This window comes from Cervus elaphus, chromosome 9 (genome assembly GCF_910594005.1).
Source record: "Cervus elaphus chromosome 9, mCerEla1.1, whole genome shotgun sequence".
NCBI lineage: Eukaryota > Metazoa > Chordata > Mammalia > Artiodactyla > Cervidae > Cervus > Cervus elaphus.
In genome coordinates this window covers 50616024-50642067 of record NC_057823.1, presented here as the reverse complement: position 1 = coordinate 50642067, position 26044 = coordinate 50616024, and the positions used below count along the sequence as shown (strand labels likewise).

At 41.6% G+C, this 26044-nt stretch overlaps 1 protein-coding gene across 1 annotated transcript; it reads left to right on the top strand.

The window, feature by feature from the left end:
• The first annotated feature begins 8940 nt into the window (after positions 1 to 8940).
• HNRNPA0 (heterogeneous nuclear ribonucleoprotein A0) lies at positions 8941 to 12081 on the top strand. Its single transcript, XM_043912849.1, has one exon. The coding sequence runs from the start codon at positions 9579 to 9581 to the stop codon at positions 10500 to 10502; it is 924 nt and encodes a 307-aa protein (XP_043768784.1). The 5' UTR covers positions 8941 to 9578; the 3' UTR covers positions 10503 to 12081.
• Positions 12082 to 26044: the final 13963 nt, after the last annotated feature.

The following is a 26044-nucleotide window of genomic DNA, read 5'->3' as shown; positions in this document are numbered from 1 at the left end:
GTAAGCTAAAACTAGAAGTTGAAATGAACTTAACAGGTAAGATTGAAAAAACTTCATTTTTACATGTCTCATGGGGAGGAAAATATCCAGTATAAATTTTGCTGAAGAAAATGAATATTTAAAAATTGAAGTTCTTATTGCAACTTTATTTTTTTTTTCATTTATTTTTATTAGTTGGAGGCTAATTACTTTACAATATTGTAGTGGTTTTTGCCATACATTGAATGAATCAGCCATGGATTTACATGTGCTCCCCATCCTGAACACCCCTCCTACCTCCCTCCCCATCCCATCCCTCTGGGTCATCCCAGTGCACCAGCCCTGAGCACTTGTCTCATGCATCTAACCTGGACTGGCAATCTGTTTCACACTTGATAATATATATGTTTCAATGCTAGTCTCTCAGATCATCCCACCCTCGCCTTCTCCCATAGAGTCCAAAAGTCTGTTCTATACATCTGTGTCTCTTTTTCTGTCTTGCATATAGGTTATCGTTACCATCTTTCTAAATTCCATATATATGCATTAGTATACTGTATTGGTGTTTTTCTTCCTGACTTACTTCAGTCTGTATAATGGGCTCCAGTTTCATCCACCTCATTAGAAGTGATTAAAATGTATTCTTTTTAATGGCTGAGTAATATTCCATGGTGTATATGTACAACAGCTTTCTTATCCATTCATCTGCTGATGGGCATCTAGGTTGCTTCCCTGTCCTGGCTATTATAAACAGTGCTGCGATGAACATTGGGGTCAACGTATCTCTTTCAGTTCTGGTTTCCTCTGTGTGTATGCCCAGGAGTGGGATTGCTGGGTCATATGGCAGTTCTCTTTCTATTTTTTTAAGGAATCTCCACACTGTTCTCCATAGTGGCCGTACTAGTTTGCATTCCCACCAACAGTGTAAGAGGGTTCCCTTTTCTCCACACCCTCTCCAGCATTTATTGCTTGTAGACTTTTGGATAGCAGCCATCCTGACTGGCGTGTAATGGTACCTCATTGTGGTTTTGATTTGCATTTCTCTGATAATGAGTGATGTTGAGCATCTTTTCATGTGTTTGTTAACCATCTGTATGTCTTCTTTTATTGCAACTTTAAGAGTAATAGAAATAAAAGTCATAAAATTCAAAACCAAAAGATGAATAATTTATGTAATTTTAAAGGAATGCAGTTCTGTGACCTTGTTATGGAATTCGTAGGTTAAACACTAAATCTGGTGTAATCTTACCTAGGCAAGATGTGATCGGAAGCTTTGCAGGAACAGATGAGTTAGGTCTAACTCCCTGAATAATGGACACTGAGAGCACTTCTTTTCTAGGTGGGTATTGCAGTTTGCTAGGACTGCCATCACAAAGTACCACACTGGGTTGCTTCAACAACAGTTTTATTTTCTCACAATTCTGGAGGCTAGAAGTCCAAGATCAAGGTGCTGTCAGAATTAGTTTTTGGTGAAACCTCTCTTTCTGACTTGCAGACTGCTGCCTTCTTTGCTCCTAGTGAGGAAGAAAAGCTTTATTAAACTGTTTTACACATTTCGAACTATACTATAACACTAGAAGTTGAAATGGAACACAGCCCTGCCAGCACATTGATTTTAGCTTAGTGAGACATCTGTCTGATTTCCTTACTGTAAGATAATAAATTTGTGTTTTTTAAGGCAATGAGTTTGTGGTAATTTGTTACAGCAGCAACAAGCCAGTATACTGTACACTGTCATGTGCTGTGCTGTGCTCTGTTCACTCAGTTGTGCCCGACTCTTTGCAACCCCATGTGCTGTAGTCCGCCAGAGTCCACCAGTCTCCTCTGGCCATAGGGATTCTCCAGGCAAGAACACTGGAGTGGGTTGTTATGCCTTCCTCCAGGGGATCTTCCCAACTCAGGGATCAAACCCAGGTCTCCCACATTGCAGGTGGATTCTCTACTGTCTGAGCCACCGGGGAAGACCAAGAATACTGGAGTGGGTAGGTAGCCTATCCCTTCTCCAGGGGATCTTCCTGACCCAGGAATCGAACTGGGGTCTCCTGTATTGCAGGCAGATTCTTCACCAGCTGAGCTACCAGGGAAGCCCACACTGTCAGACCCTTGATCATTTACTTGTGTGACTCCAAATATAGCATGTACACACATTGTTTCTTGTACTTGAAATGCTATTACCTTCTTGTATGCCTAACTAACTCTTAAACCTACTTCTGAAGTTACCTTCTATTAGGAGAATTTGCTGAACTTTGGGTTTCTGTCCATTTCTACCTCAACACACTATGTTTGCAACATCTGTCATACTTCTCTGTTATTGTCACTACTGTCATTGATTTCCCCTCTTGTCCAAGACTGTTGAGCTCCTAGAGGCTTGGGACTTTATTTACAGCATCTAGCCCATGAATGAATTAAGTAGAATGATGAATAAATGAAAATAGAATGTTCTAAATGTTTTTAAGTTAGAAGGCTCATATTCTGTGTGTGAGTCTGTGGGTATGTTTATACTTGGATGTGTGTTCTTTACAAAAAGGGAGTCTGAGAAACATCAATTTGTTAAGTCCTCTATCTTAGTCTATTTGGGCCAATATAACGAAAATACCATAGACTTGGTGACTTATAAACAACCAAAATTTCTCATATTTGTGGAGGCTGAGAAGTCTAAGACCAAGGTGCTGGCAGATCCAGTATCCGGTGAGGGCTCACTTCCCAGTTCATAAATGGCTGTCTTCTTGCTGTGTCCTCACATGATGGAAGGAGAGCTAGAAAGCTCTTTGGGGTCTTTTTATAAGGGCACTAATCCCATTCATGAGGGCTTCACTCTCATGACTTACTTTCCAAAGTCCCTGCCTCCACATACCAGCACACTGGGGATTAGGCCTCAACATATGAATTTTGGGGGACACATTCAGTCCGTAACATCCTTTAATTCTGGTAATCTTTTCCCAACTTCCCACCCAGGTGGTTGGCAATTAAACATGTTATTACTAGAGTTTAGTTTCACATATAAGGATTCCAAGTTTATTTGGGGTTGCTGATGTGGATCTGGTCCCAAGACAAAGGTGATATAGTTGTTTTCAAGATAGTTTTCAGCCTGCACGGTTATCCATGTGTGTATGAGTGTAGGATAAAGTAGACTCATACGGATAAAGTAGGATAAAGTAGACTCATTCGGCTTACACTGGCTGGGTCACTCTTTGCTCTGATGGACAAAAACCCAGAAGCTTTTGGTCATGTATTTTATTTTTAAATTAATTTAAAAAATTAATTGAGATATAATTTAGACACACAACATTTTATTAATTTTAGCTGTACAACATAATATTTGCAATATATATATTGTAAAATGATCACAGTAATTTTAGTTAACATCCATCATCACAGTTCCAATTTTTTTCTTGTGATAAGAACTTTTCAGATCTACTCTTTTAGCAACTTTCAAATATACTATATAGTATTGTTAACTGTAGTCACCACTGTTGTTGTTGTTCAGTTGCTGAGTTGTGTCCGACTCTTTGCAACCCCATGAACTGCAGCACGCCAGGCTTCCCTGTCTTTCACTATCTCCCTAAGTTTGCTCAAACTCATGTCCATTGAGTCAGTGATGCCATCCAAGCTCTGTTGCCCCTTCTGGTCTTGCCCTTAATCTTTCCCAGCATCAGGAAAGATGCTAGGAAATAAGTCAGCTCTTTGCCAAAGTATTGGAGCTTCAGCTTTAGCACCAGTCCTTCCACTGAATATTCAGAGTTGATTTCCTTTAGGATTGACTGGTTTGATCTCCTTACTGTCCAAGGGACTCTCAAGAGTCTTCTGCAGCATCACAGTTCAAAAGCATTAGTTCTTCGGTGCTGAGCTTTCTTCATGGTCCAACTCTCACACCCATAAATGACTGCTGGAAAAACCATAGCTTTGACTATATGGATCTTTGTCGGCAAAGTGATGTCTCTGCTTTTTATTACTGTCTAGGTTTTTCATAGCTTTTCTGCCAAGGAGCAAGCATCTTTTAATTTCGTGGCTGCCATCACCATCCACATTGATTTTGGAGCCCAAGAAAGTGAAATCTGACACTGTTTCCACTTTTTCCCCATCTGTTTGCCACGAAGCGATGACTGGATGCCATGATCTTCGTTTTTTGAATGTTGAGTTTTAAGCCAGCTTTTTCACTCTCCTCTTTCACTTTCATCAAGAGGCTCTTTAGTTCTTCCTCATTTTCTGCCATTAAAGTGGTATCATCTGTATAGCTGAGGTTGTTGATATTTCTCCCAGAAATCTTGATTCCAGCTTGTGAGTCATCCAGCCCAGCATTTCGTTTGATGTACTCTGCATAAGTTAAATAAGCAGGGTGACAATATATAACCTTGATGTACTCCTTTCCCAATTTTGAACCAGTCGATTATTCCATGTCCAGTTCTAACTGTTGCTTCTTGTCCTGCATACAGGTTGCTCAGAAGGCAGGTAAGGTGGTCTAGTATTCCACATAAACTGTGGAATACTCTTTCTAAACAAATAAGGAAATAATAAATAGCTCAGGAAATATTATAAAGCAGTTAAATTGATATTGTATAGGAAAAACAATGACTGATACTTGGGTATGAATCTTATACAATTATGATGATGTGTGAAAGGTCACATTACTTATTTTACCAAATCAAATTAAATTTGACTTTAAACTATATATGCAACAGAATGGCAGTAATGTCAGCATGTCATTATTGGGTCTCCTTTCATTGTTTTCCACTCAAAGGCACTTGCCTCTCTTCCCCTTTCCTTCTTGGGAAGCGTAAGAGCAATACTTGGATAAAATGCTTTTTGTTAAAAAAACAAACAATGAGGACTGAACTTAAAAGAGACTCTCCTAAGGCAAAAGAATACACAGATAAATTCAGTCTGTAGAGATATTAACTATCTTGTTTGGTACCTATGTATTTGCCTCCAGTATAAACTCTAGGCTTTTAGAAGGGATTTATGTTTGTTTGCTCCATATGGAAGGGGATTTCAAAAGTGGAGGGATTGGAAAAAGACAGCTTCCCAAGTCTAAGAGAAGTGACCAGACAAAAGGTACAAACTTCCAGTTGTAAGATAAGTCCCGGGGATATCATGTACAGCACAGTGACTATTTACTTCTGCTTCATTGAATACTGGAGTGGGTTGTCATGCCCTCCTCCAGGGGTTCTTCCCAACCCAGGGATCAAACCCAGGTCTCCTGCATTGCGGGCAGATTCCTTATCGACTGAGCCACTAGGGAAGCCCAAGAATACTGGAGTGGGTAGCCTTTCCCTTCTCCAGCAGATCTTCCTGACCCGGGAATCAAACCGGGGTCTCCTGCATTGCAGGCAGATTCTTTACCAGCTGAGCTACCAGGGAATCCCAATCAGATAGCTATTTGAGGGCAATTAGAAGTTTCCAACTTACACAGATTCTCAGTTATTTCCTTAAGATAAATTTCCAGAAGCATAATTAATGGTAGAAAAGAATGGTCACATTTTAAGGCTGTTAGGTCCACTACAAATATTGTACCTCATCACAAACAGCAAAGTACCATTTTGGAAAGTAATTTGGGTAAATAAAAATGGAGCATGTATTGGTTTGCTAGGGCTTCCATAACAAAATACCAAAGAATAAGTGGTTTGAACCACAGGAATTAATTTGTCTTCCATTTTTGGAGGCTGGAGGTCTAAGATTAAGGTGCTAGCAGAGTTAAGTTCTTCTGAGACCTTTATCCTTTGCTTGCAGGTGGCCATCCTCTCACTGCCTCTTCACATGGTCATTCTTCTGTGCACATATACCCCTGGTGTCTCTTCCCCTTCTTGTAAGGACACTAACCATACTGGATTAGGGCTTCATCTAAGGGCCTGTTTTAAGATAATCACCTCTTTAAATACTTTATCTTTGATTATAGTTACATTCAGAAGTACTGGAGGCTAGTGCTTCACATTATGAATTTAGAGGTAAGAGAGGGTGGGGACACAATTCAGGCCATGACAGAACTCAACTGCAAAAATTAATTCTGAGTCCATGGGGTTGCAAAGAGTCGAACATTACTGAGCAACTGAACAACAACAAATAATAAAAAGTTGACTTAAAAAAGAAGTAGAGTTGCTGCTTTCTGAAAATATAGCTGTTCACAGTTTCCCCTCTCTTTCTCAGCTCATTCTTTTTCCTTTTCTGTAGTTCTCTTTTTCTGTTAGGTGCAGTAAAATATACCCTTTTTACTGTGCAGTTCTTTTGAGTTGTTTAAACATCATATTCAATTAGATCTTGTTATCACACTTGTAGGAGGGATGGAAAGCAAAGGTTGTCTAAATTTCAGTTACATTTTAAAACATTTGTTTTGGAAGGCTGAGATACTTGTAAGCAAGGAAAAGTCAAGAAACATACTCAGGCAATGATCTAAAAGGTAAAGTAGGAAAAAAAAATGTTTTTCCACCTGAATGATCTCAGAGGTAGGAAAATGACAGCATCATTTAAGTATTTATATAATGCGCTTTATTCACTGTCCCTACTTTTAGCAATCTAATCTCTGAAAAGAGTCTTCTATCCCAGTTATCTTGCGCTTCTCCTGACTTTCTAAATGTCTCTCAAACATGCTTGTGTGTTGTTTCCTATCATCCCTACCCTCTTTCTGATGTTGTTTAGTCACTAAGTCATGTCCCACTCTTTGTGACCCCATGGACTGTAGCCTGCCAGGCTTCTCTGATCATGGGAGTTCCCAGGCAAGAATATTGGAATAGGTTGCCATTTCCTTCTCCAGGGTATCTTCCTGACCCAGGGATTGAACCTGAATCTCCTGCATTGGCAGGTGGATTCTTTACTACTCAGCCAACAGGGAAGTCTGCCCTCCTTCTGTAGGTAAGCCTTAGACTAGACATATGCTTCTATGAAGCTTTTCTAGTCAACAGAAATTAAATCAGTAACAGATCCTCAATAAGACTGTGTGGATGATTATTTTAAAACAATATAGGAAAAAATGTTATTTTAGAATTTACAATTTAGATGAGAAAACAAGTTACGGTCTTATTCTGTTTCAGAAATTCATCTTTTACTGTTTAACATTTATTTGGATGACTCTAAAATAAACTTCTTCAGGTCTGATCTTTCATCAGAGCTATAATCTTGGGCATCCCAGAACACAGTGCTCCATGAATACCCCAGTTTCACCTTAAACATTAACAGCTATGTTCACCATCACCCATACTTCCTCTAAAATAGTTTCTTTTCCTAGATTTTTGTAGTTCTATCATGTGGTAATTTTAGGCTTCCAGATATCAAACACTCGAATGCTTTTATTTTCCTCATTATTTATCATCAATCGGTTAGCAAATCCTGACATATCTGAATTGTGTTTTGTAGTAAGGTAATACTTTCCTATTATCCTTCTTTTTTAATTTTTTCAATGGCATTTATTGCTATCTAACATGCTGTATACCATTCTTATTGTTTGCTTCTCCCCACAAGAATGTAAGTTCCATGAGAGCAGACATTTTTGTCTGTTGCTTACTGCCCTGTTTCCAACAATTGGTATAGTAGTTATTGGATAAATTGAGAAATTGAGCACTTACTATGTGCCAGGCACTGTGCTCTGCATTTACATGCAGAATCTCATTTAATTTTTACCACATTGGGAAGGTGTTTTATGTTATGATTTTAGATAATAAAACTTATAATTTTAAAAAGGTTAGGTGACCTGTCCAAAGTCACACAACTCGATGGTCACACAGTTTGTAGGTAATAGAGACATAGTTTCTCCCTAAACCTTGAAGCCTATCTATAGCCTTTGAATTAGTATTTATACTCCTTAATCTAAATTTCAAGACATTCCATAATACCAAGACCCTCAACCTAACTTAGTTTTTTTCTATCAAAAACCTCCTGATTCAATCAAACTGGTCCACTTTCTGTTCCTGGGAGTTTATAAATTTTCTCCAGATTTTGTTCCGGTAAACTCCCTATAGAAATCTTACCTAGCCTTTGACTCTGTGATTCAGTGCAACTTCTACCTCTTTAATCATTTCTGAATACATTCCATTCCAGGGTACAGTGAGGAATTTCTCTTCTAATTTGCTACATGGTTTTGGGGCTCTCCATCACGTGCCTTAAACCATGTGGCACTCCTTGTATCTTGCTTGGAACACAAAAGTTTCAGTAGAAGGAAGCCATTATAACTTTCTTGTATTCCCACCTGGGTTGATATGGCAGTTACCAAGGATGTGCGATACTTACATACAGTACAGTGTTTATGTGCTTAACTTGGCTCCCAGTCCAATTGAAAACGCCTTAAAAAACCTAACATTTTAGTTGGGAAGGAAGCTCATACAGATAACAGGACCTATGAAAAGATGTGTACACCGGGGGAGTATGTAAATATCCGCTGAGCCTCGCAAGAGGGTTCCACTGACAGCACTGGGGTAGCGGGGCTCTCGCGCCAAGCCTCGGTCGCAAAGTCGGAAGCGCTTTCAGCGCGCTGCTGTCCTTCCACATGGCCTCGGGCTCGCTTTTGCGCAGGGCCACGTGCCAATGTTTGTCTAATTGTGCCTCTGGCCCACTATAAACGGTTAATAACTGCCTTCCCTGACCAGGCCCCTACCCTCCATCTTTGTGCGGACGGGAGGGGTGAGGACGCCAGGTGTATTGGCCCAGCCGAAACGCGGCGGGTAAATCCAAGACCCTAACCCCAACAGTCAAGTTTTCAAAAAACCCGCGCGTGACGCCCCAGGCCGCATCCGTTGGGAACGGCCCCCAGCGCGTCCCCGCTCACCGCCACCCCCCGCGCCCCGCCCCCGCGGCAGCCCAGGGCGGGAGGAGGCTACGGGTAGCAAGAAAACTCCGCACACTGGGGGAGCCGAGGCCAGCGCGCACTGGGGAGCGCGCCCGTCCAGCAGCTGCCGAAAACGGAAGTGGATGCAAGCGGATGGCTGTGATTGGCTGAACTGACATGTCTCTCAAGGGGCTGGCGCGAACGCCACTGCGGTGCTGGGTGAGGGGATAGGGCTAGGGGAGGGGGAAAAATCACTGGGAACAGCCGCGGGGGCTGGGGGCAAATGAATCGCAGAGGTTCGCGAAGAGCAGAGAGAGTCCCTAGTGAGGGCGCACTGGGGATCCTGGGAGTGAAAGCAGAGCGGGAAAAGCGGTAGCGGGAGCAGCACAGGCCGAAGGCTTGAATAGACCGCGGAGGGCGGGGAGCCCGTGACCGAGAGCGGCCCTGCAGCGCGGTAGGCGGGACTAATGAGGTCGAGGCGAGGATTGGTGGACTGCCCTGCGCTGCCGTACGTCGGCGGTGACGCACGCTTCGGGGAGGGTGCGCGCGCGTTCAGCGGCCTCTTTGTGTGGTGCACAGATAGGGGAGCGGAGGTGGCGGTGGAGGTAGCGGCGGCTTTGGTTGCCTTCCAGTTTCCTCGGCTCGTCCTCTAGCCGGCAACTCTCCCCTTCCCTCCCCCTTCCTCTCTTCCTTTTTCCCTTCCCTTCCCTTCTTCCCTTTCCCGTCGCTGACCGACGGGGGCGGCTCCAGCGACGGCTGGGCCCAAGTTGTGAAGAAACCTTAGCCAACCATCACGGCGACGGCGAAACCTCGGAGCTCCCAGGGCGGGGGCAAGGCCCGGGCGGTGGAGATGGAGAATTCCCAACTGTGTAAGCTGTTCATCGGCGGCCTCAACGTGCAGACGAGTGAGTCCGGCCTGCGCGGCCACTTTGAGGCCTTTGGGACCCTGACAGACTGCGTAGTGGTGGTGAACCCCCAGACCAAGCGCTCCCGTTGCTTTGGCTTCGTGACCTACTCCAATGTGGAGGAGGCCGATGCCGCCATGGCCGCCTCGCCTCATGCGGTGGACGGCAACACGGTGGAGCTGAAGCGGGCGGTGTCCCGGGAGGATTCGGCACGGCCCGGTGCTCACGCCAAGGTGAAGAAGCTCTTTGTCGGGGGCCTTAAGGGAGACGTGGCTGAGGGCGACCTGATCGAGCACTTCTCGCAGTTTGGCACCGTGGAAAAGGCCGAGATTATTGCCGACAAGCAGTCTGGCAAGAAGCGTGGCTTCGGCTTCGTTTATTTTCAGAATCACGACGCGGCAGACAAGGCCGCGGTGGTCAAGTTCCATCCGATCCAAGGCCATCGCGTGGAGGTGAAGAAGGCTGTCCCCAAGGAGGATATCCACTCCGGTGGGGGCGGAGGCGGTTCCCGGTCCTCCCGTGGCGGCCGCGGCGGCCGAGGTCGGGGCGGTGGTCGTGACCAGAACGGCCTGTCTAAGGGCGGCGGCGGCGGCGGTTATAACAGCTACGGTGGTTACGGCGGCGGCGGCGGCGGCTACAACGCCTACGGAGGCGGCGGCGGCGGCGGTTCGTCCTACGGTGGAAGCGACTACGGTAACGGTTTCGGCGGTTTCGGCAGCTACAGCCAGCACCAGTCGTCCTATGGGCCCATGAAGAGCGGCGGCGGCGGCGGCGGCGGAGGAGGCAGCAGCTGGGGAGGTCGCAGCAACAGTGGACCTTACAGAGGTGGCTATGGCGGTGGGGGTGGCTATGGAGGCAGCTCCTTCTAAAAAAATTTTTTTAATGCTTGGGAGTGGCTATAGGGGTAGCTCTTTTCAACCACCCAACTAGGGTCAACTCCCAAGTCCTTTTCGCTCCCACCGCCTTCCCCGTTTTGCCCTTGGGGCAGCCACTTCTAAGGCTGCTTACCCTTGGGGGTGTTGCCCTATATGCCTGCCACCTCTCTCGTCTCTCCCTCTGAAGATGGACTTGGCCCCACATACACATTTTTGTGTTACAGTCATTGATGGACTCTATTTTTTTATTATTACTTGGACTTTGGTCGTTTTTATACTAGCAAAATGTCTTGTTTTAATTTGTGTTTTTTTGGGGGGGAGGGAGTGAACTTGCTGATTCTGTAGCAAAACCTGGGCGGGGGTTGGGGGGTTTAGTTTACTTTGTTGTAAGGACTTGATATCTGGCTACAGCGTTTTCTATGAAATCTCCTTGGATCCCATGCCCGAAATTTGGAAGCATATGTACAAAAATCATTTTTACGTTTTATTTTTAATAAATCATTGTGTTTGACCGTACATGTCTAACATTTTTTTTCTAGGATCCATTCCGTACCGTTTTAAGGGTAATTTTTCGTGTTAATTCTTAATTCTTGATATGTACTTAGAGAAACTTTTAAAAGGTCCTGTGAGGTTTTTTTTTTTTTCCTTCTTGCTGTTGCCCAGGTAGTGATGTGCTGAATTTTATCCCTTACAGGTAAAACATTTGAAGTGGTGGATGTGGCTTTTTAAAATCTTTAAAGTTTTTCCTACATCCATCTCTTGTACTAAGTGATTTGCTTATCATCTTGACATGGTTGGTCACTTCTATGAGAATTTACTTCAAAATATGTACTGTGTAGTTCTAAAGAAATAGTTTGTGTTAAGCATGTGTTTTCATTCATATAAACTGTTTTAAAAAATTCAGATGGCCTAATTTCATCCCTCTTACTGGTTTGTCTGTAATGAATGGTTACAAATAAGGGTTATATTTTACCCTCAAACTTTAAGTGCATTTTTGTATTTTCAGAGCAGGTTTAAATGTTTTTTTTTTTCCCCTATAGCTGAACTGTTGTCCTCCTGGAAATCCTTCCCCTAACTTTTGTGGCACCATCTACTGGCAGAATGTCAGTATATCTGCAAAATAGTTGGTTGAAAAACTTGTTCAGGACAGTTGCATCAGATTTTAGAAGTTTTGCCATCAAAAATCTGTGCAGACTTTGGTTATACATTTATTTGTAACTAAGATGGGCTTTACAGGAATGTAGTTAATGGTCCATATCACGACTGCCCTTTCTACATGAGGTTTGAAAATGTAAACTGCTATGCATAGCTTGGGCAGTGGCCCCACATTGCTATGATAACTAATGAACCAGCTTCATGTACTGGTATCTTAGGTGCAAGTTGTAAAGCAAAATATCTGTGTATTCTGCTTGGTTAACAAATGTATATTTGTAGCCCTTTCATGCAATAGAATTCAAGTTGTTGTTTATAAAAAGCAAAACAAAACAATGGTATAGGAGAAAATTGCCTTCCTGGATAGACATATAGAATAGCAACGTTTATGGATATCACAAATAAAGAATTCAATTCTTTACATGATTGAGTGAGAGTATGTATAACCTGGTGGGTGGGTTCAGAATACCTTTTAATCTAAGTACCTACATTTGATTTAATGATATGGTAAAATATTTGATTGGAATTTTGCTTAAGGCTTCTTAGTAGTCACTTTGACAAAGGGTAGCTGCTACTTGGTACAGGTACTTTTAGTACCTCTACAACAAATGGGATAGATGTGTTTGCATATTGAGTAAATTAACAAGATAGTCAAGTTTTGCATTACAAATGGTTTTACAAATTTGCTTAAATTTCTGTTTTCACTCTTACTGAAATGCATCATACTGCGTTTCTTCATGTGGTGATTTGGTCTAGCTTTTGCAGGGAGTGGGGCTCTAAGATACAGAAAATGATATGCTTAAATTTTTTATTGTAATTATTGTGCTTGTGTTTTACTCAGTTTTAGGAGGAAGATCTGTTTCTTCTGGTTCAACTGGAATAGTCCACCTTCTGGAGGGTTTTCAGAATTTAATAAGGTTATTGTCGTTTGTATTTCCCACGTAGTGATGTGTGAAAAGTTATGTAAAAGGATTTCCTAATTAGAAAAGTGGCTTAGTGTTCATGGTATATCATCGCTTTGTTGTCATGTATCTACCTTTACAAATTTCTTATCTGGATTGGTATTCAGTGAAGGCAGAAATAGTGGTCTTTAAGTCTTTCCAGATTTGGCATGTGGGACTAACTTGTTTGTTATGGTTTCACTTTTTTCACCTGTAAGATTTACCTGAACATTACTACTACAAATTTAATCAAGACTTGGGGAGGAAGTAGTACAGAACCTAGTCAGCATTGAATATAATTTTTATGCAATGCTTGAATCTAATTTTGAAAGATTAGCAAATAAAAAAAAATTTTTTGTCTTCCTGTTGTGAAGAACTTCTGCCTTTACAGTGTTTTAGTAAAATTCAGTGGTAATCATTAGTTGGAAGAGGTTTGAAAGATTGAAAGTAATTTGGAGTCTTAAAAAGCTTGCAAATGATTGACATTCATAGTGGTTACAAATCAGAATGATGTACTGATAGCTTCATTCTGTAGCTTAGTGATTTAGAACAGAATATTTAAATCTTCATAATGAATTTTTGTTTTCAAGTGAGGTTAAAGCTTTGAGGATATTTAAGAATTTTCTATTTCTGATTAATTACCTCAAGAACAGAAATGGCAGTGTCAGTTATTTGATTTGTAGCTTTGTTTACCTTTAAGTGTGCTTAATACTCTCAAATTTGAGAATTTTCGTTTTAAACTAAATTACCTATGTTTTTGCTGATTAAAAGTGGGCATTTGGATGTTGAGTCAATTTAAGCAAAGCTGCATCTAGGCAATGTAAGGATTATTCCCCAAAAGACAGTATTTGCACTTAGAAGAGGGTAAGTTAAGTCTTTCTTCTGTTTTAACCAACTTACTGCATCAGTGTTAAGATTTTGGTCACTGGGAATATAATTTCTCTTCCCTGTTTTAGAAGGCTTTTTTTTTATTAAGTGGAGCAACAAAGATTGCCTCTAAACCAGGGTAAGACAGTGAATGCCTTCTTTTCCTTGGTGTCTTATTGCAGGTTGCTTTGCTGTACCTTTGTCTAATGTTTTCTATTAAAAGTGAATGTTGTAAAAACTTTTTTCCAATAAAAATTCCCTTTCTACCGTGTTATTTTAAAAATTATAATATTGCATGTTTGGCATATTTTTGTATTTTAAAAATTAAAATATTGCATGTTTGGTCAAATGTTGCCAAGTAACATTTGGCAATGTTACTAGGAAATAGAAAAGAGAAATTGTACTGAATGTTGAGACTGGTGTATTTTTTTTTTTTTTGAGACTGGTGTATTTTTAAAAGTGAGAATTAATGTTTAAATAACTGCTTAAAAACTAAACAAAGAGTGATAAAAAGCCTACCAATATGAGGAAATTGTCTTCTCAAGGATAATCCTTGTTAATAGGTGTGTGTTCAGCAAGGTCTTCTGTATGTATCTACATTTTAAAAGTAGAATAAAATAGTTCAGCAGTTTATATGATTGGCATTCTCATATCAGAACAAATAGACTTTCCTCATCCTCTTTAATGCCTGTATAATGTTCCATAGCATGGCTGTACCATAATGATTGATGGACATTTCTTGCTATTACGAGTAATGCAGTGATTGTTGGAATTGCACATCATGTTCTTGCTTACCACATATACACTTAGTTGTTAAGATGGCTCACTCAAGTTAAATGTGCTGGATAACTAGAACACAGCAGTTCTCTGGTATCATGAGTATTTTTTTGTTCTCAGTATATATTCAGGGAAAGGTACATGCTCATTGGCAGCCTTGTTAAAACCTTAGGGTGTATTCAACTAAAACATTTTACTGAAAAATTTCAAAGCTAGATAATAACATGATAAAACAGTTGATGGCCTATAAAGACCCTTATGTTGCTCCTTCCCTGTTTTCTCCCAGCACTTGGAGATGATGTATGTTAACAGTTTGCCTATTTCTAGGTCTTTTTATTTGCAGGGAAATATATTTATCTTTATTTTAGGAACAAGTGTTGAGTTGTTTTAGATATACATACGTAAGTATTTTAACTTCAAAGACACCCATATGTGTACATAATCGCTCTGTATCATAAAACTGGTATACTATAGTATAGATGCACCATAGTTTATTGTTTAGTATGTTTCCAAACTACTTTTGCAGGCTTTGTGTTGCCATTTGCAACATACCAAAAAAGATCCGTCCCTGCTCACAAGGTACTTGGCAATTTTTGTTTGAGTAGTGGGAATTCCAATAATTGTGATAGATTGTGGGCAGTTTAGTTAGAGATGGGTATAAGCAGTTGTGTCGACTTGGTGGGTCAAGAAAACTTGGGCTAGTCTTGATATTTAGACTATGTAGATGAGTTGGCAGAGGGCATGCTACTATCATGCCAATACACAGCATGATGTAATGGGCTCCTTACGTTTTTTCTTATGTTGCTAGGCCACAGAGAACTTCAGAAGTATATCATCCATTTTTATTGCTTTGCATTATTTTATGGCTTACGGTTTTTTCTAAGTCTTAATAGCAAAATCAGCTTAAGGGATATGGGACAGATTCAACGACAAGTACAAGTCAGTTGAGATCTTGAATGGTAAATGATAATCACTGTATGTTAAAGTTTCTGTGAGAAGTATAATTCATAGTTCGGAGACCCCCTTTATTAAGCCATAGTTAGCAATATTCTCTTCTATTTTTTTCCTTTGATATATGTCCCCTATATTTTGACTTATTAGCTGGTTTTAAAATAGAATTTTGTTAGAAAATGTTTGCAGTAAGTAAATCAGTTTCTGACATTTGCTATAATTGGAAACAATATGTTCTGTAAATTTTGTTTTAAAAATAAAGCTAACAGTTGTATAATTTGGCAGGGGGAGGCAGGGTTAGTTTGAAGAATAAATGGGCATGAATTACTAGCTTCAAATTAAATTTGAGTTTAGCACATCGTGACTGTTCTTGATGCTTAAAATTTAGTCTCTTACTAAGTATAATGTGTGGAAGTATATTGTTGGGAAACAGGATTTATTGCTCATTTTTAAGACAGGCATGCAACTGGTTTGGGAAAATTGGTCTTAGACATTGGAACCTGCTTGTGGGTGAACTTCATATTCTTCCTAAATGAGAAAATAAATGCCATCAGATAAAACATAGAAAAGGAGATACTAGAAAGCTGCTTTTTAAAAAAGATATCTCTCATTAGGGAGGCTAAAAGGGCAGTTGAATCACTTGAACTGACCTATCCCACATACTTTTATTAATAAACAACACTTGTTGACAATTTATTAATAATAAACTTTCAGTTGGAGTGGAATGATTTGCATCTTCAGAGAAGAAAAAGATTCAAAATTTCCTTTTTTAGCTGTGTGCTCCCTTCTCAGGCAGATTTTCTTTGGCTCCTTTAATTCTTTTATCACTGCATATGGTTGGTTTAAAAAAAAAAACAAGCCCAAAAAACATGTCTGAAATGGGTTTTGTTCTAAAATTATCTGATATGAACTTGTACTGTTTTGACAGTATGCTTATATCCCAGCATTTTCTGTCAGTTTCATCAGGGATTGATTACCTTATTTGTGCAAAACATCTAAGATCTGGAGATAACTGCAGTGGGACAAACACGGTTCCTGTTGTCAAGTAACTTGCATTCTGTTGGAGATTCTTTTGAAATGCATCCTTTTCAGCATTTGTGGGATCATCTCAGATTGTTCACACTGTGTAGACAAATTGGAGTTAGTCCCATCATCATTTAAGTATACTCTGGTTAAAATGAAGGCTTCACTCTTTCACTGGTTTTATTTGGATACCATATGAAAGGTACATTTTTCTTTGATGCTTTTGTTGCTAATGTAATTAGCCTCAGAGTAGGCATCTGATTTAGTATTTCATAGTCCTTAATGGCGGAGAAGGCAATGGCACCCCACTCCAGTACTCTTGCCTGGAAAATCCCATGGACGGAGGAGCCTGGTAGGCTGCAGTCCATGGGGTTGCAAAGAGTCGGACACGGCTGAGCGACTTCACTTTCACTTTTCACTTTTATGCATTGGAGAAGGAAATGGCAACCCACTCCAGTGTTCTTGCCTGGAGAATCCCAGGGATGGGGTCGCACAGAGTCGGACACGACTGAAGTGACTTAGCAGCAGCAGTAGCAGTCCTTAATGGTGGAGAAGGACATGGCAAGCCACTCCAGTACTCTTGCCTGGAAAATCCCATGGACGGAGGTGCCGGTAGGATACAGTCCATGGGGTTGCGAAGAGTTGGACACGACTGAGTGACGTCACTTTCACTTTCATGTGTTGGAGAAGGAGATGGCAACCCACTCCAGTATTCTTGCCTGGAGAATCCCAGGGACGGGGGAGCCTGGCGGGCTGCTGTCTGTGGGGTCGCACAGAGTTGGACACGACTTGACGCAGCAGCAGCAGCAGTCCTTAATGACATAAATTTTGGTGTCAAATAGACCAGGTTCTTTTCTTGACCCGGTCACTTTCTTGTTCCATGACCTTGAACACGTGGTCCTGAACCTGTTTCCTTGTGTTTAAAAAGAAGAGACTACTGTTAATATCTGTCTCAGGATTGTGAACAAATTATGCTTTAAACTGAACAAATTATACTTTAACAACAAATTCGGTGAAAGTATACATGTAAAGGGTATACTATCATTGTTGGTACATAGTAAAGTTAATATTACAACTTTGGTTGAGAGAGATGAGTGTACCTTTATTTCATCCCCCCCCCCCCCCAAACCACAAAGTATTTGCACAATTAATGAGGTGAATGAATAGCCATCTTTAAAAAACTACTGACATAAGTGTATGTAGTCCATAAAGCACTCTCAGTATCTGAGATTTGGTTTTTAACCTAGACTTTGCTTTTGATTTGCTGGGTGAGCTTGGATACGGGAGCCCTCTATTCCTCTGCTTCAACTCCAGTAGGAGAGGTATGAACCATGTCTGTGTTTAAGTATTTATTATAAGAAAGTTACAGTAATGTGTTGAGAGTGCCTTCCAGGTAGGAAGAAGGATCAAGAAAACCATTAGGAAACATGTATTTGACTTAAGAAGTTGGCAGTATAGAGAAAGTAAAGGGGAAAAGTTAATTTCAGTAGAGGGACAAATAGGCAGAAACATGGGGCACATACAGAGAAGTATGCCTACTGTGTGCTGAAATGTTGTACAAAGTACATTTGCAAATATTCTCACTGGATCCATTTCAGTAACCCTCTGCTTCACAGTAGGGTAGCTGAAGCTCATCTCGGAAAGGTTAAACTTTCCCAAGGCCACCCAGCTGGTGAAATGATTGAACTGGGAGTTGAATCCAAGTCATTGATTTCAATGGCCATACTCTGCATGAAACTTGGGTACAAGTGGCTAATTTGTATTAAGGGTAAAGGAGAGTTGTGGGAAATTGGGAGAAGTTGGGACCATATTAGTATTTATCTGGCAGCCAGTGGAAATTACTAAAAGTTTTTGAGAAACAATAGTGGTAGCGAGACTGTTAATTTAGAAAGACTAATTAGTAGCACTAAGTGAAAGAGATGGCATTTGATTGATGTTTCAGGTGGTAAGGCTGCTATGACAGCTTATGTTAACCATGAGAGCATGAATAAGGAGCACTGGCGATAGACGGAAATGGAATGTAAGGGAAGTTGTGAAAGTTTAGTTAGCAAATGATTGGATATGGCAGGGAGAAATGAAGAAGAGTGAGTAGTTCAGTCAGAATTACTGTGTAAGTAAGAGGGTGGTGGTGTCACCAGAAGTGGGATGAGAAGATGTAGAAGGAAGGTTTGAACATAGTTGAAGATGTTGGTAAGTGCATTGAACCCTGGTGGCTCAGATGGTAAAGCGTCTGCCTACAATGTGGGAGACCCGGGTTCAATCCCTGGGTCAGGAAGATCCCCTGGAGAAGGAGATGGCAACCCACTCCAGTATTCTTCCCTGGAAAATCCCATTAACAGAGGAGCCTGGCAGGCTACAGTCCATGGGGTCCCAAAGAGTTGGACATGACTGAGCAACTTCATTTTCACTTTTACAAAATGATTAAGGTATATTCTCTTTTTGCCCTTCCTGATCCACTCTGTACCTTTCTGTTCCTTGCTCTGTGTTCTCAGAAATTTGATTGTTAAAGAACTATACTCTTCAATGGCTTCATGTTGGGTTTGACAGTGGGAGAAACCAGCAGGAAATCTAGAAGAGTGAGAGAAAGGTGAGGTTAAGATATTTGTTCCCCTGTCTCCAAAGTATACATTTTCAGCAAATAGTTTATCAAGGCCTCTTATCAAGCTCTGCTCCAGTGGCCAGCTATAGGTCTTCTCTGGTAACCATTCCCTCCTACTGCTACTTCAGGCTCCCTTTTTCTAGCCCTGAGATGGTTTACCAGACCTTGTTGGTTTTCCCTTAACTGCCCACATCCTTGTAAATAGTTCCTTTTATTAAAACTCCAGTAACCCTATTTGAATGTGCCATCTGTTGTCATCTCTTCAGTGGAAAAAAAAAATCTCACATTTTCTAATGATTTGGTCTCCCAGAAACCATCAGACTTGGAGAAGATCTAGCTGTTTATCCTCCCCACCTGTCAATGAGTTTTTCCACACTGATATTTAGTATCTCCCTGTTGCCTACTGTGTCAGGTTAAGTGTTTGACTCTTCTGTTTCGCGATTCAGCTGGAAATGCAGCAAATAACAAGAAAACAAAAATCCTTGCCCTCAGTAGAGCTTTGTTTTAGTAGGGGGAGACAGATAATGAAGCATAATAAGTTGTATGGTATTTAGAAAATGATGTGTGGATAGAGAAGGATAAGGAACCAGGAGTGCTGCAGGGTAGGATATTTGTGAAGATAGTGCAATTTAAAATGGGGTGATGGCCTTCCCTAGTGTTAGAGAATCCACCTGCCAATGCAGGAGACACGGGTTCGATCCCTGATCCAGGAAGATCCTAGATGCCAAGGAGCAACTAAATCCGTGTGCCGCAACTATTGAGCCTGTGCTCTAGAGGCTGAGAGCCACAACTACTGAAGCCCGCGTGCCCTAGAGCCTGTGCTCTGTAACGAGAGAAGCCCGTGCAGCAATGAAGACCTGGCACAGCTGTAAAAGGGTTAATGGGGTAGTGTGGGTAGGTCTCTGAGAAGGTGATGTTTAAGCACAAACTTCAAGGAAATTTGGGACTAAGCAGTGTAGATGTTCAGGGGAAAAGCATTCCAGGTAGAGGCTTAGGAAGAGCAAAAGCCCTGAGGCAGGATTATACCTGGACTTTGAGGAAGTGCAAGTTGGTCAAAGTGGCTGGAGTTGAGTAAAGAACAAAGGAGTAGCTGATGATGTCAGAAAGGGACTAGCTCATAGTTCAGTTCAGTCGCTCAGTCGTGTCTGACTTTTTGCGACCCCATGAATCGCAGCACGCCAGGCCTCCCTGTCCATCACCAACTCCCGGAGTTTACTCAAACTCATGTCCATCGAGTCGGTGATGCCATCCAGCCATCTCATCCTCTGTCGTCCCCTTCTCCACCTGCCCCCAATCCCTCCCAGCATCAGGGTCTTTTCCAATGAGTCAACTCTTCACATGAGGTGGCCAAAGTATTGGAGTTTCACCTTCAGCATCAGTCCTTCCAATGAACACCCAGGACTGATCTCCTTTAGGATGGACCAGTTGGATCTCCTTGCAGTCCAAGGGACTCTCAAGAGTCTTCTCCAACACCACAGTTCAAAAGCATCAATTCTTTGGCGCTCAGCTTTCTTCACAATCCAGCTCTCACATCCATACATGACCACTGGAAAAACTATAGCCTTGACTAGATGGGCCTTTGTTGGCAAAGTAATGTCTCTGCTTTTTAATATGCTATTTAGGTTGGTCATAACTTTCCTTCCAAGGAGTAAGCGTCTTTTAATTTCATGGCTGCAATCACCATCTGCAGTGATTTTGGAGCCCCCAAAAATTAAGTCTGACACTGCTTCCACTGTTTCCCCATCTATTTCCCATGAAGTGATGGGACCAGATGCCATGATCTTAGTTTTCTGAATGTTGAGCTTTAAGCCAACTTTTTCAGTCTCCTCTTTCACTGTCATCAAGAGGCTTTTTAGTTCCACTTCACTTTCTGCCATAAGGGTGGTGTCATCTGCATATCTGAGGTTATTGATATTTCTCCTGGCAATCTTGATTCCAGCTTGTGCTTCTTCCAGCCCAGCATTTCTTATGATGTACTCTGCATATAAGTTAAATAAGCAGGGTACAGCCTTGACGGTATTCCTTTTCCTATTTGGAACCAGTCTGTTGGTCAATGTCCAGTTCTAACTGTTGCTTCCTGACCTGCATATAGTTTTCCTAAGAGGTGGGTCAGGTGGTCTGGTATTCCCATCTCTTTCAAAATTTCCCACAGTTTATTGTGATTCACACAGTCAAAGGCTTTGGCATAGTCAATAAAGCAGAAATAGATGTTTTTCTGGAACTCTCTTGCTTTTTCGATGATCCAATGGATGTTGGCAATTTGATCTCTCGTTCCTCTGCCTTTTCTAAAACCAGCTTGAACATCTGGAAGTTCACAGTTCACATATTGCTGAAGCCTTGCTTGGAGAATTATGAGCATTACTTTACTAGCATGTGAAATGAGTGCAATTGTGTGGTAGTTTGAGCATACTTTGGCATTGCCTTTCTTTGGAATTGGAATGAAAACTGATCTTTTCCAGTCCTGTGGTCATTGCTGAGTTTTCCAAATTTGCTGGCATATTGAGTGCAGCACTTTCACAGCATCATCTTTCAGGATTTGAAATAGCTTAACTGGAATTCCATCACCTCCACTAGCTTTGTTCATAGTGATGCTTTCTAAGGCCCACCGGACTTCACATTCCAGGACGTCTGGCTCTAGGTGAGTGATCACACCATCGTGATTATCTGGGTCGTGAAGATCTTTTTTGTACAGTCCTTGTGTGTATTCTTGCCACCTCTTCTTAATATCTTCTGCTTCTGTTAGGTCCATACCATTTCTGTCCTTTATCGAACCCATCCTTGCATGAAATGTTCCCTTGGTATCTGTAATTTTCTTGAAGAGATCGCTAGTCTTTCCCATTCGGTTGTTTTTCTCTATTTTTTTGCATTGATCGCTGAGGAAGGCTTTCTTATCTCTCCTTGCTATTCTGTGGAACTCTGCATTCAAATGGGAATATCTTCCCTTTTCTCCTTTGCTTTTCGCCTCTCTTCTTTTCACAGCTATTTGTAAGGCCTCCTCAGACAACCATTTTGCCTTTTTGCATTTCTTTTCCATGGGAATGGTCTTGATCCCTATCTCCTGTACAATGTCACGAACCTCTGTCCATAGTTCATCAGGCACTCTGTTTATCAGATCTAGTCCCTTAAATCTATTTCTCACTTCCGCTGTATAGTCATAAGGGATTTGATTTAGGTCATACCTGAATGGTCTAGTGGTTTTCCCTACTTTCTTCAACTTAAGTCTGAATTTGGCAATAAGGAGTTCATGATCTGAGCCACAGTCAGCTCCCAGTCTTGTTTTTGCTAACTGTATAGAGCTTCTCCATCTTTGGCTACAAAGAATATAATCAGTCTGATTTTGGTGTTGACCATCTGGTGATGTCCATGTGTAGAGTCTTCTCTTGTGACGTTGGAAAAGGGTGTTTGCTATGACCAGTGTGTTCTCTTGGCAAAACTCTATTAGCCTTTGCCCTGCTTCGTTCTGTACTCCAAGGCCAAATTTCCCTGTTACTCCAGGTGTTTCTTGACTTCCTACTTTTGCATTCCAGTCCCCTATAATGAAAAGGACGTCTTTTTTGGGTGTTAGTTCTAAAAAGTCTTGTAGGTCTTCATAGAACCGTTCAACTTCAGCTTCTTCCGCATTACTGGTTGGGGCATAGGCTTGGATTACCATGATATTGAATGGTTTGCCTTGGAAATGAACAGAGATCATTCTGTCATTTTTGAGATTGCATCCAAGTACTGCATTTCTGACTCTGTTGACCATGATGGCTACTCCATTTCTTCTAAGGGATTCCTGCCCACAGTAGTAGATATAATGGTCATCTGAGTTAAATTCACCCATTCCAGTCCATTTTGGTTAGTTGATTCCTACAATGTCAATGTTCACTCTTACTGTCTCCTGTTTGACCACTTCCAATTTGCCTTGATTCATGGACCTAACATTCCAGGTTCCTATGCAATATTGCTCTTTACAGCATCGGACCTTGCTTCTATCACCAGTCACATCCACAACTGGGTATTGTTTTTGCTTTGGCACCATCCCTTCCTTCTTTCTGGAGTTATTTCTCCACTGATCTCCAGTAGCATATTGGGCACCTACCGACCTGGGGAGTTTCTCTTTCAGTATCCTATCATTTTTCCTTTTCATACTGTTCATGGGGTTGTCAAGGCAAGAATACTGAAGTGGTTTGCCATTCCCTTCTCCAGTGGACCACATTCTGTCAGACTTCTCCACCATGACCCGTCTGTCTTGGGTGGCCCCACACGGCATGGCTTAGTTTCATTGAGTTAGACAAGACTGTGGTCCATGTGATCAGATTGGCTAGTTTTCTGTGATTATGGTTTCAGTGTGCCTGCCCTTTGATGCCCTCTCGCAACACCTACAGTCTTCCTTGGGTTTCTCTTACCTTGGACGTGGGGTATCTCTTCACAGCTGCTCCAGCAAAGCGCAGCCACTGCTCCTTACCTTGGATGAGGAGTATCTCCTCACGGCTGCCCCTCCTGACCTTGAACGTGGAGTAGCTCCTCTCGGCCCTCCTGCGCAGCCGCTCCTTGGACATGGGGTAGCTTCTCTCGGCCACTACCCCTGATCTCAGATGTGGGGTAGCTTCTCTCGGCCACTACCCCTGATCTCGGACGTGGGGTAGCTCATCTTGGCCGCTCCTGTGCCGTCGCAGCCTGGCGCTCTTGGTCACCGCCCCTGACCTTGGGCAAGGGGTAGCTCCTCATAGCCACGCTTCTGCGTGGTCCATCGCAGTCTGTGCCCTTCTGCGAGGTCCGTCGCAGCCGGCGCGCGGCTTTGTTAAGTATTGTAAGGATTTTGGCTTTTACAGCATGACTGGTCAACTATTTCAGGGTTTTGAGCAGAGGAATATGCTCTACTTGAATTTTTAAAAAAGATTCTCTGATTTTCTCAGGACAAAATTCTTTTAGTTGATGTAGTTGGTTTTGATGAGGCTTTATGAGAAAAGCAATCAGAACAACTTGGATTAAGGTATAAAAAGACCTGCAGTCTCTTAATTCTATTACAGGCATCTGCATTTTTGAGGGAGAGATTATTCTCTGGCTGAAATGAATCTTTGATTATGATGTGCTGTTTTTAGAAGGGACTACTTGCAAGGTTGGCCCTTGTCTGGGCACTTTGATTTAGGTAATGTTCCTACCATTCCCTAACTGATAAAGGTGGTCTGGACTGTGCAAGCAGTCGGATTTAGGCTAAATACCTCCTTTCTTCTGGGACTCTGGAATTTTGATGTGTGCTAAGCAGTGGGTACCTATAAAACGTGGAGTACTTAATCCTTGGGCAGAAACATCACTCACAAGTGTTGTCTTTGTGACCCTTCATGGTAGGGAGAGAGCATAAATAGGCCTGCACTCGGGCTCCTCCAGACTGTCTTTTCTCCAAATGATTCCACTGTGTATCTTCACACTGTGTCTGTAGTAAACTTTATCTGTGAGTACAAGACTTAGCAGTGCTGAGTTCTATGAGTTCTTTTAGCTCATCTCTGAAGCTGGCATTGGTCTTGGGAACCACTGGAAACAGCTAACGTTAAATTTTTTTTCTAAATTTAATATATATATTTTTAGTGTAATTAAGTGGAAAACATCACGTTGTGGATAGAAGGTGCAGTTTTGGAAAACCTGTCCCATAGGTCAGTCAGCTCTGTGTCTAGTGGAGAGCTCTTCTGAGCAATTTCTGCTTTGTTAATTTCACTTTTTTCCAAAAGCTCTAGGTCTTTTCATTATTGCAGCTTCTAGTAGCTCAGTTGGTAAAGAATCCACCTGCAATGCAGGAGACCCTGATTTGATTCCTGGGTTGGGAAGATCCATCCCCTGGAGAAAGGATAGGCTACTCACTCCAGCAGTATTCTTGGGCTTTTCTGGTGACTCATGGTAAAGAATCTACCTGCAGTGTGGGAGACCTGGGTTCAATCCCTGGGTTGGGAAGATCCCCTGGAGTAGGGCATGGCAACCTACTCCAATATTCTTGCCTGGAGAATCCCCATGGACAGAGGAGCCTGGCTGGCTATAGTCCATGGGGTTGCAAAGAGTAGGACACAACTGAGTGACTAAGCACAGTACAGCAATTTTGAACATGTGGAGACTCACTACCATCATGTAAATCTTTTGTAAGCAAGTTTAGAAAAAGGACAGCCTCATAAAGATCTTTAAAGTAATATAAGTGAAGGCAGTTGTTGACATAGGTGCCTGTTGACATAGATGCCATAAATAATTCCTTAGGGAGATAGGCAGCATAGCTACTAGAAGCAACAGCATTTGACAACAGGTGGTAGATATGTCAGTATGTTAGAAGGATCATGCTTTGCTTGTATACACTGCAACGAGATGTGTAGCAAGCTGGTCTGATTTAACTACTCGGTATTACTCCCCTTGGAAGGAAGTTGTTCTGTTCTGATCGTATAATAAAACTTTGGTTCACAGGATATGAAACTTTGGTCACAGAAGGGAGATTGTGGCAAAATTACTTATTTGACATACCTCTTCTGAGTATCTATTGCTGACTTCAGAGTCACAACCAGTTCCTTTGAGTCTCTGGATTGATGTATCCATGAGCTTGAAAGCTTTTATTTTCATTTGGTGGGATTATTTGTTTTCTTCCCTCCAGTTGAGTTTAGTCACAGTTTTGTACTTTTATAACTGAAATTGCAGACAGTAACTTCCCCGTTAGGTTGGAAAAAATTATGAGTGAGGAGGATAAATATGGACTTATTTAGTAGGAACCATTAATGTATCCATCCCTTGGCTCTAGGACTACCATACTAGGAAATTTAACATAAGAGAACAATTCAGTGAAAGAAGAAGTTATTGCACAAAGATGGTGATGAGAACATTTATAGCAAGAGATTGGAAGCTATAAATGTGAAATGTTAGGAAAATGTTTACTAAATTGTGCTCTATGAAAATGTGAAATATTAAAAATACATCATCCATCAACAAGTGAATGGATAAATGTAATGTGGTATATACACACAATGAAATATTTATTCAGTCATAAAAATGAATGAAATTCTGATCCATGCTAACACATGGATGGACTTCATAAACATGCTCAGTGAAATAAGCCAGACACAGAAGGGTATGTATTATTTGTTTGCATGTATATGAGGGATCTAGAATAGGCAAATTCATAGAGATAGAATGTAAGATAGAGGTTACCTGGGGCTTGAGGAAGGCAGGCATGGAAAATACTGTTCACTGGGTACAGAGTGTCTGTGGAGATAATG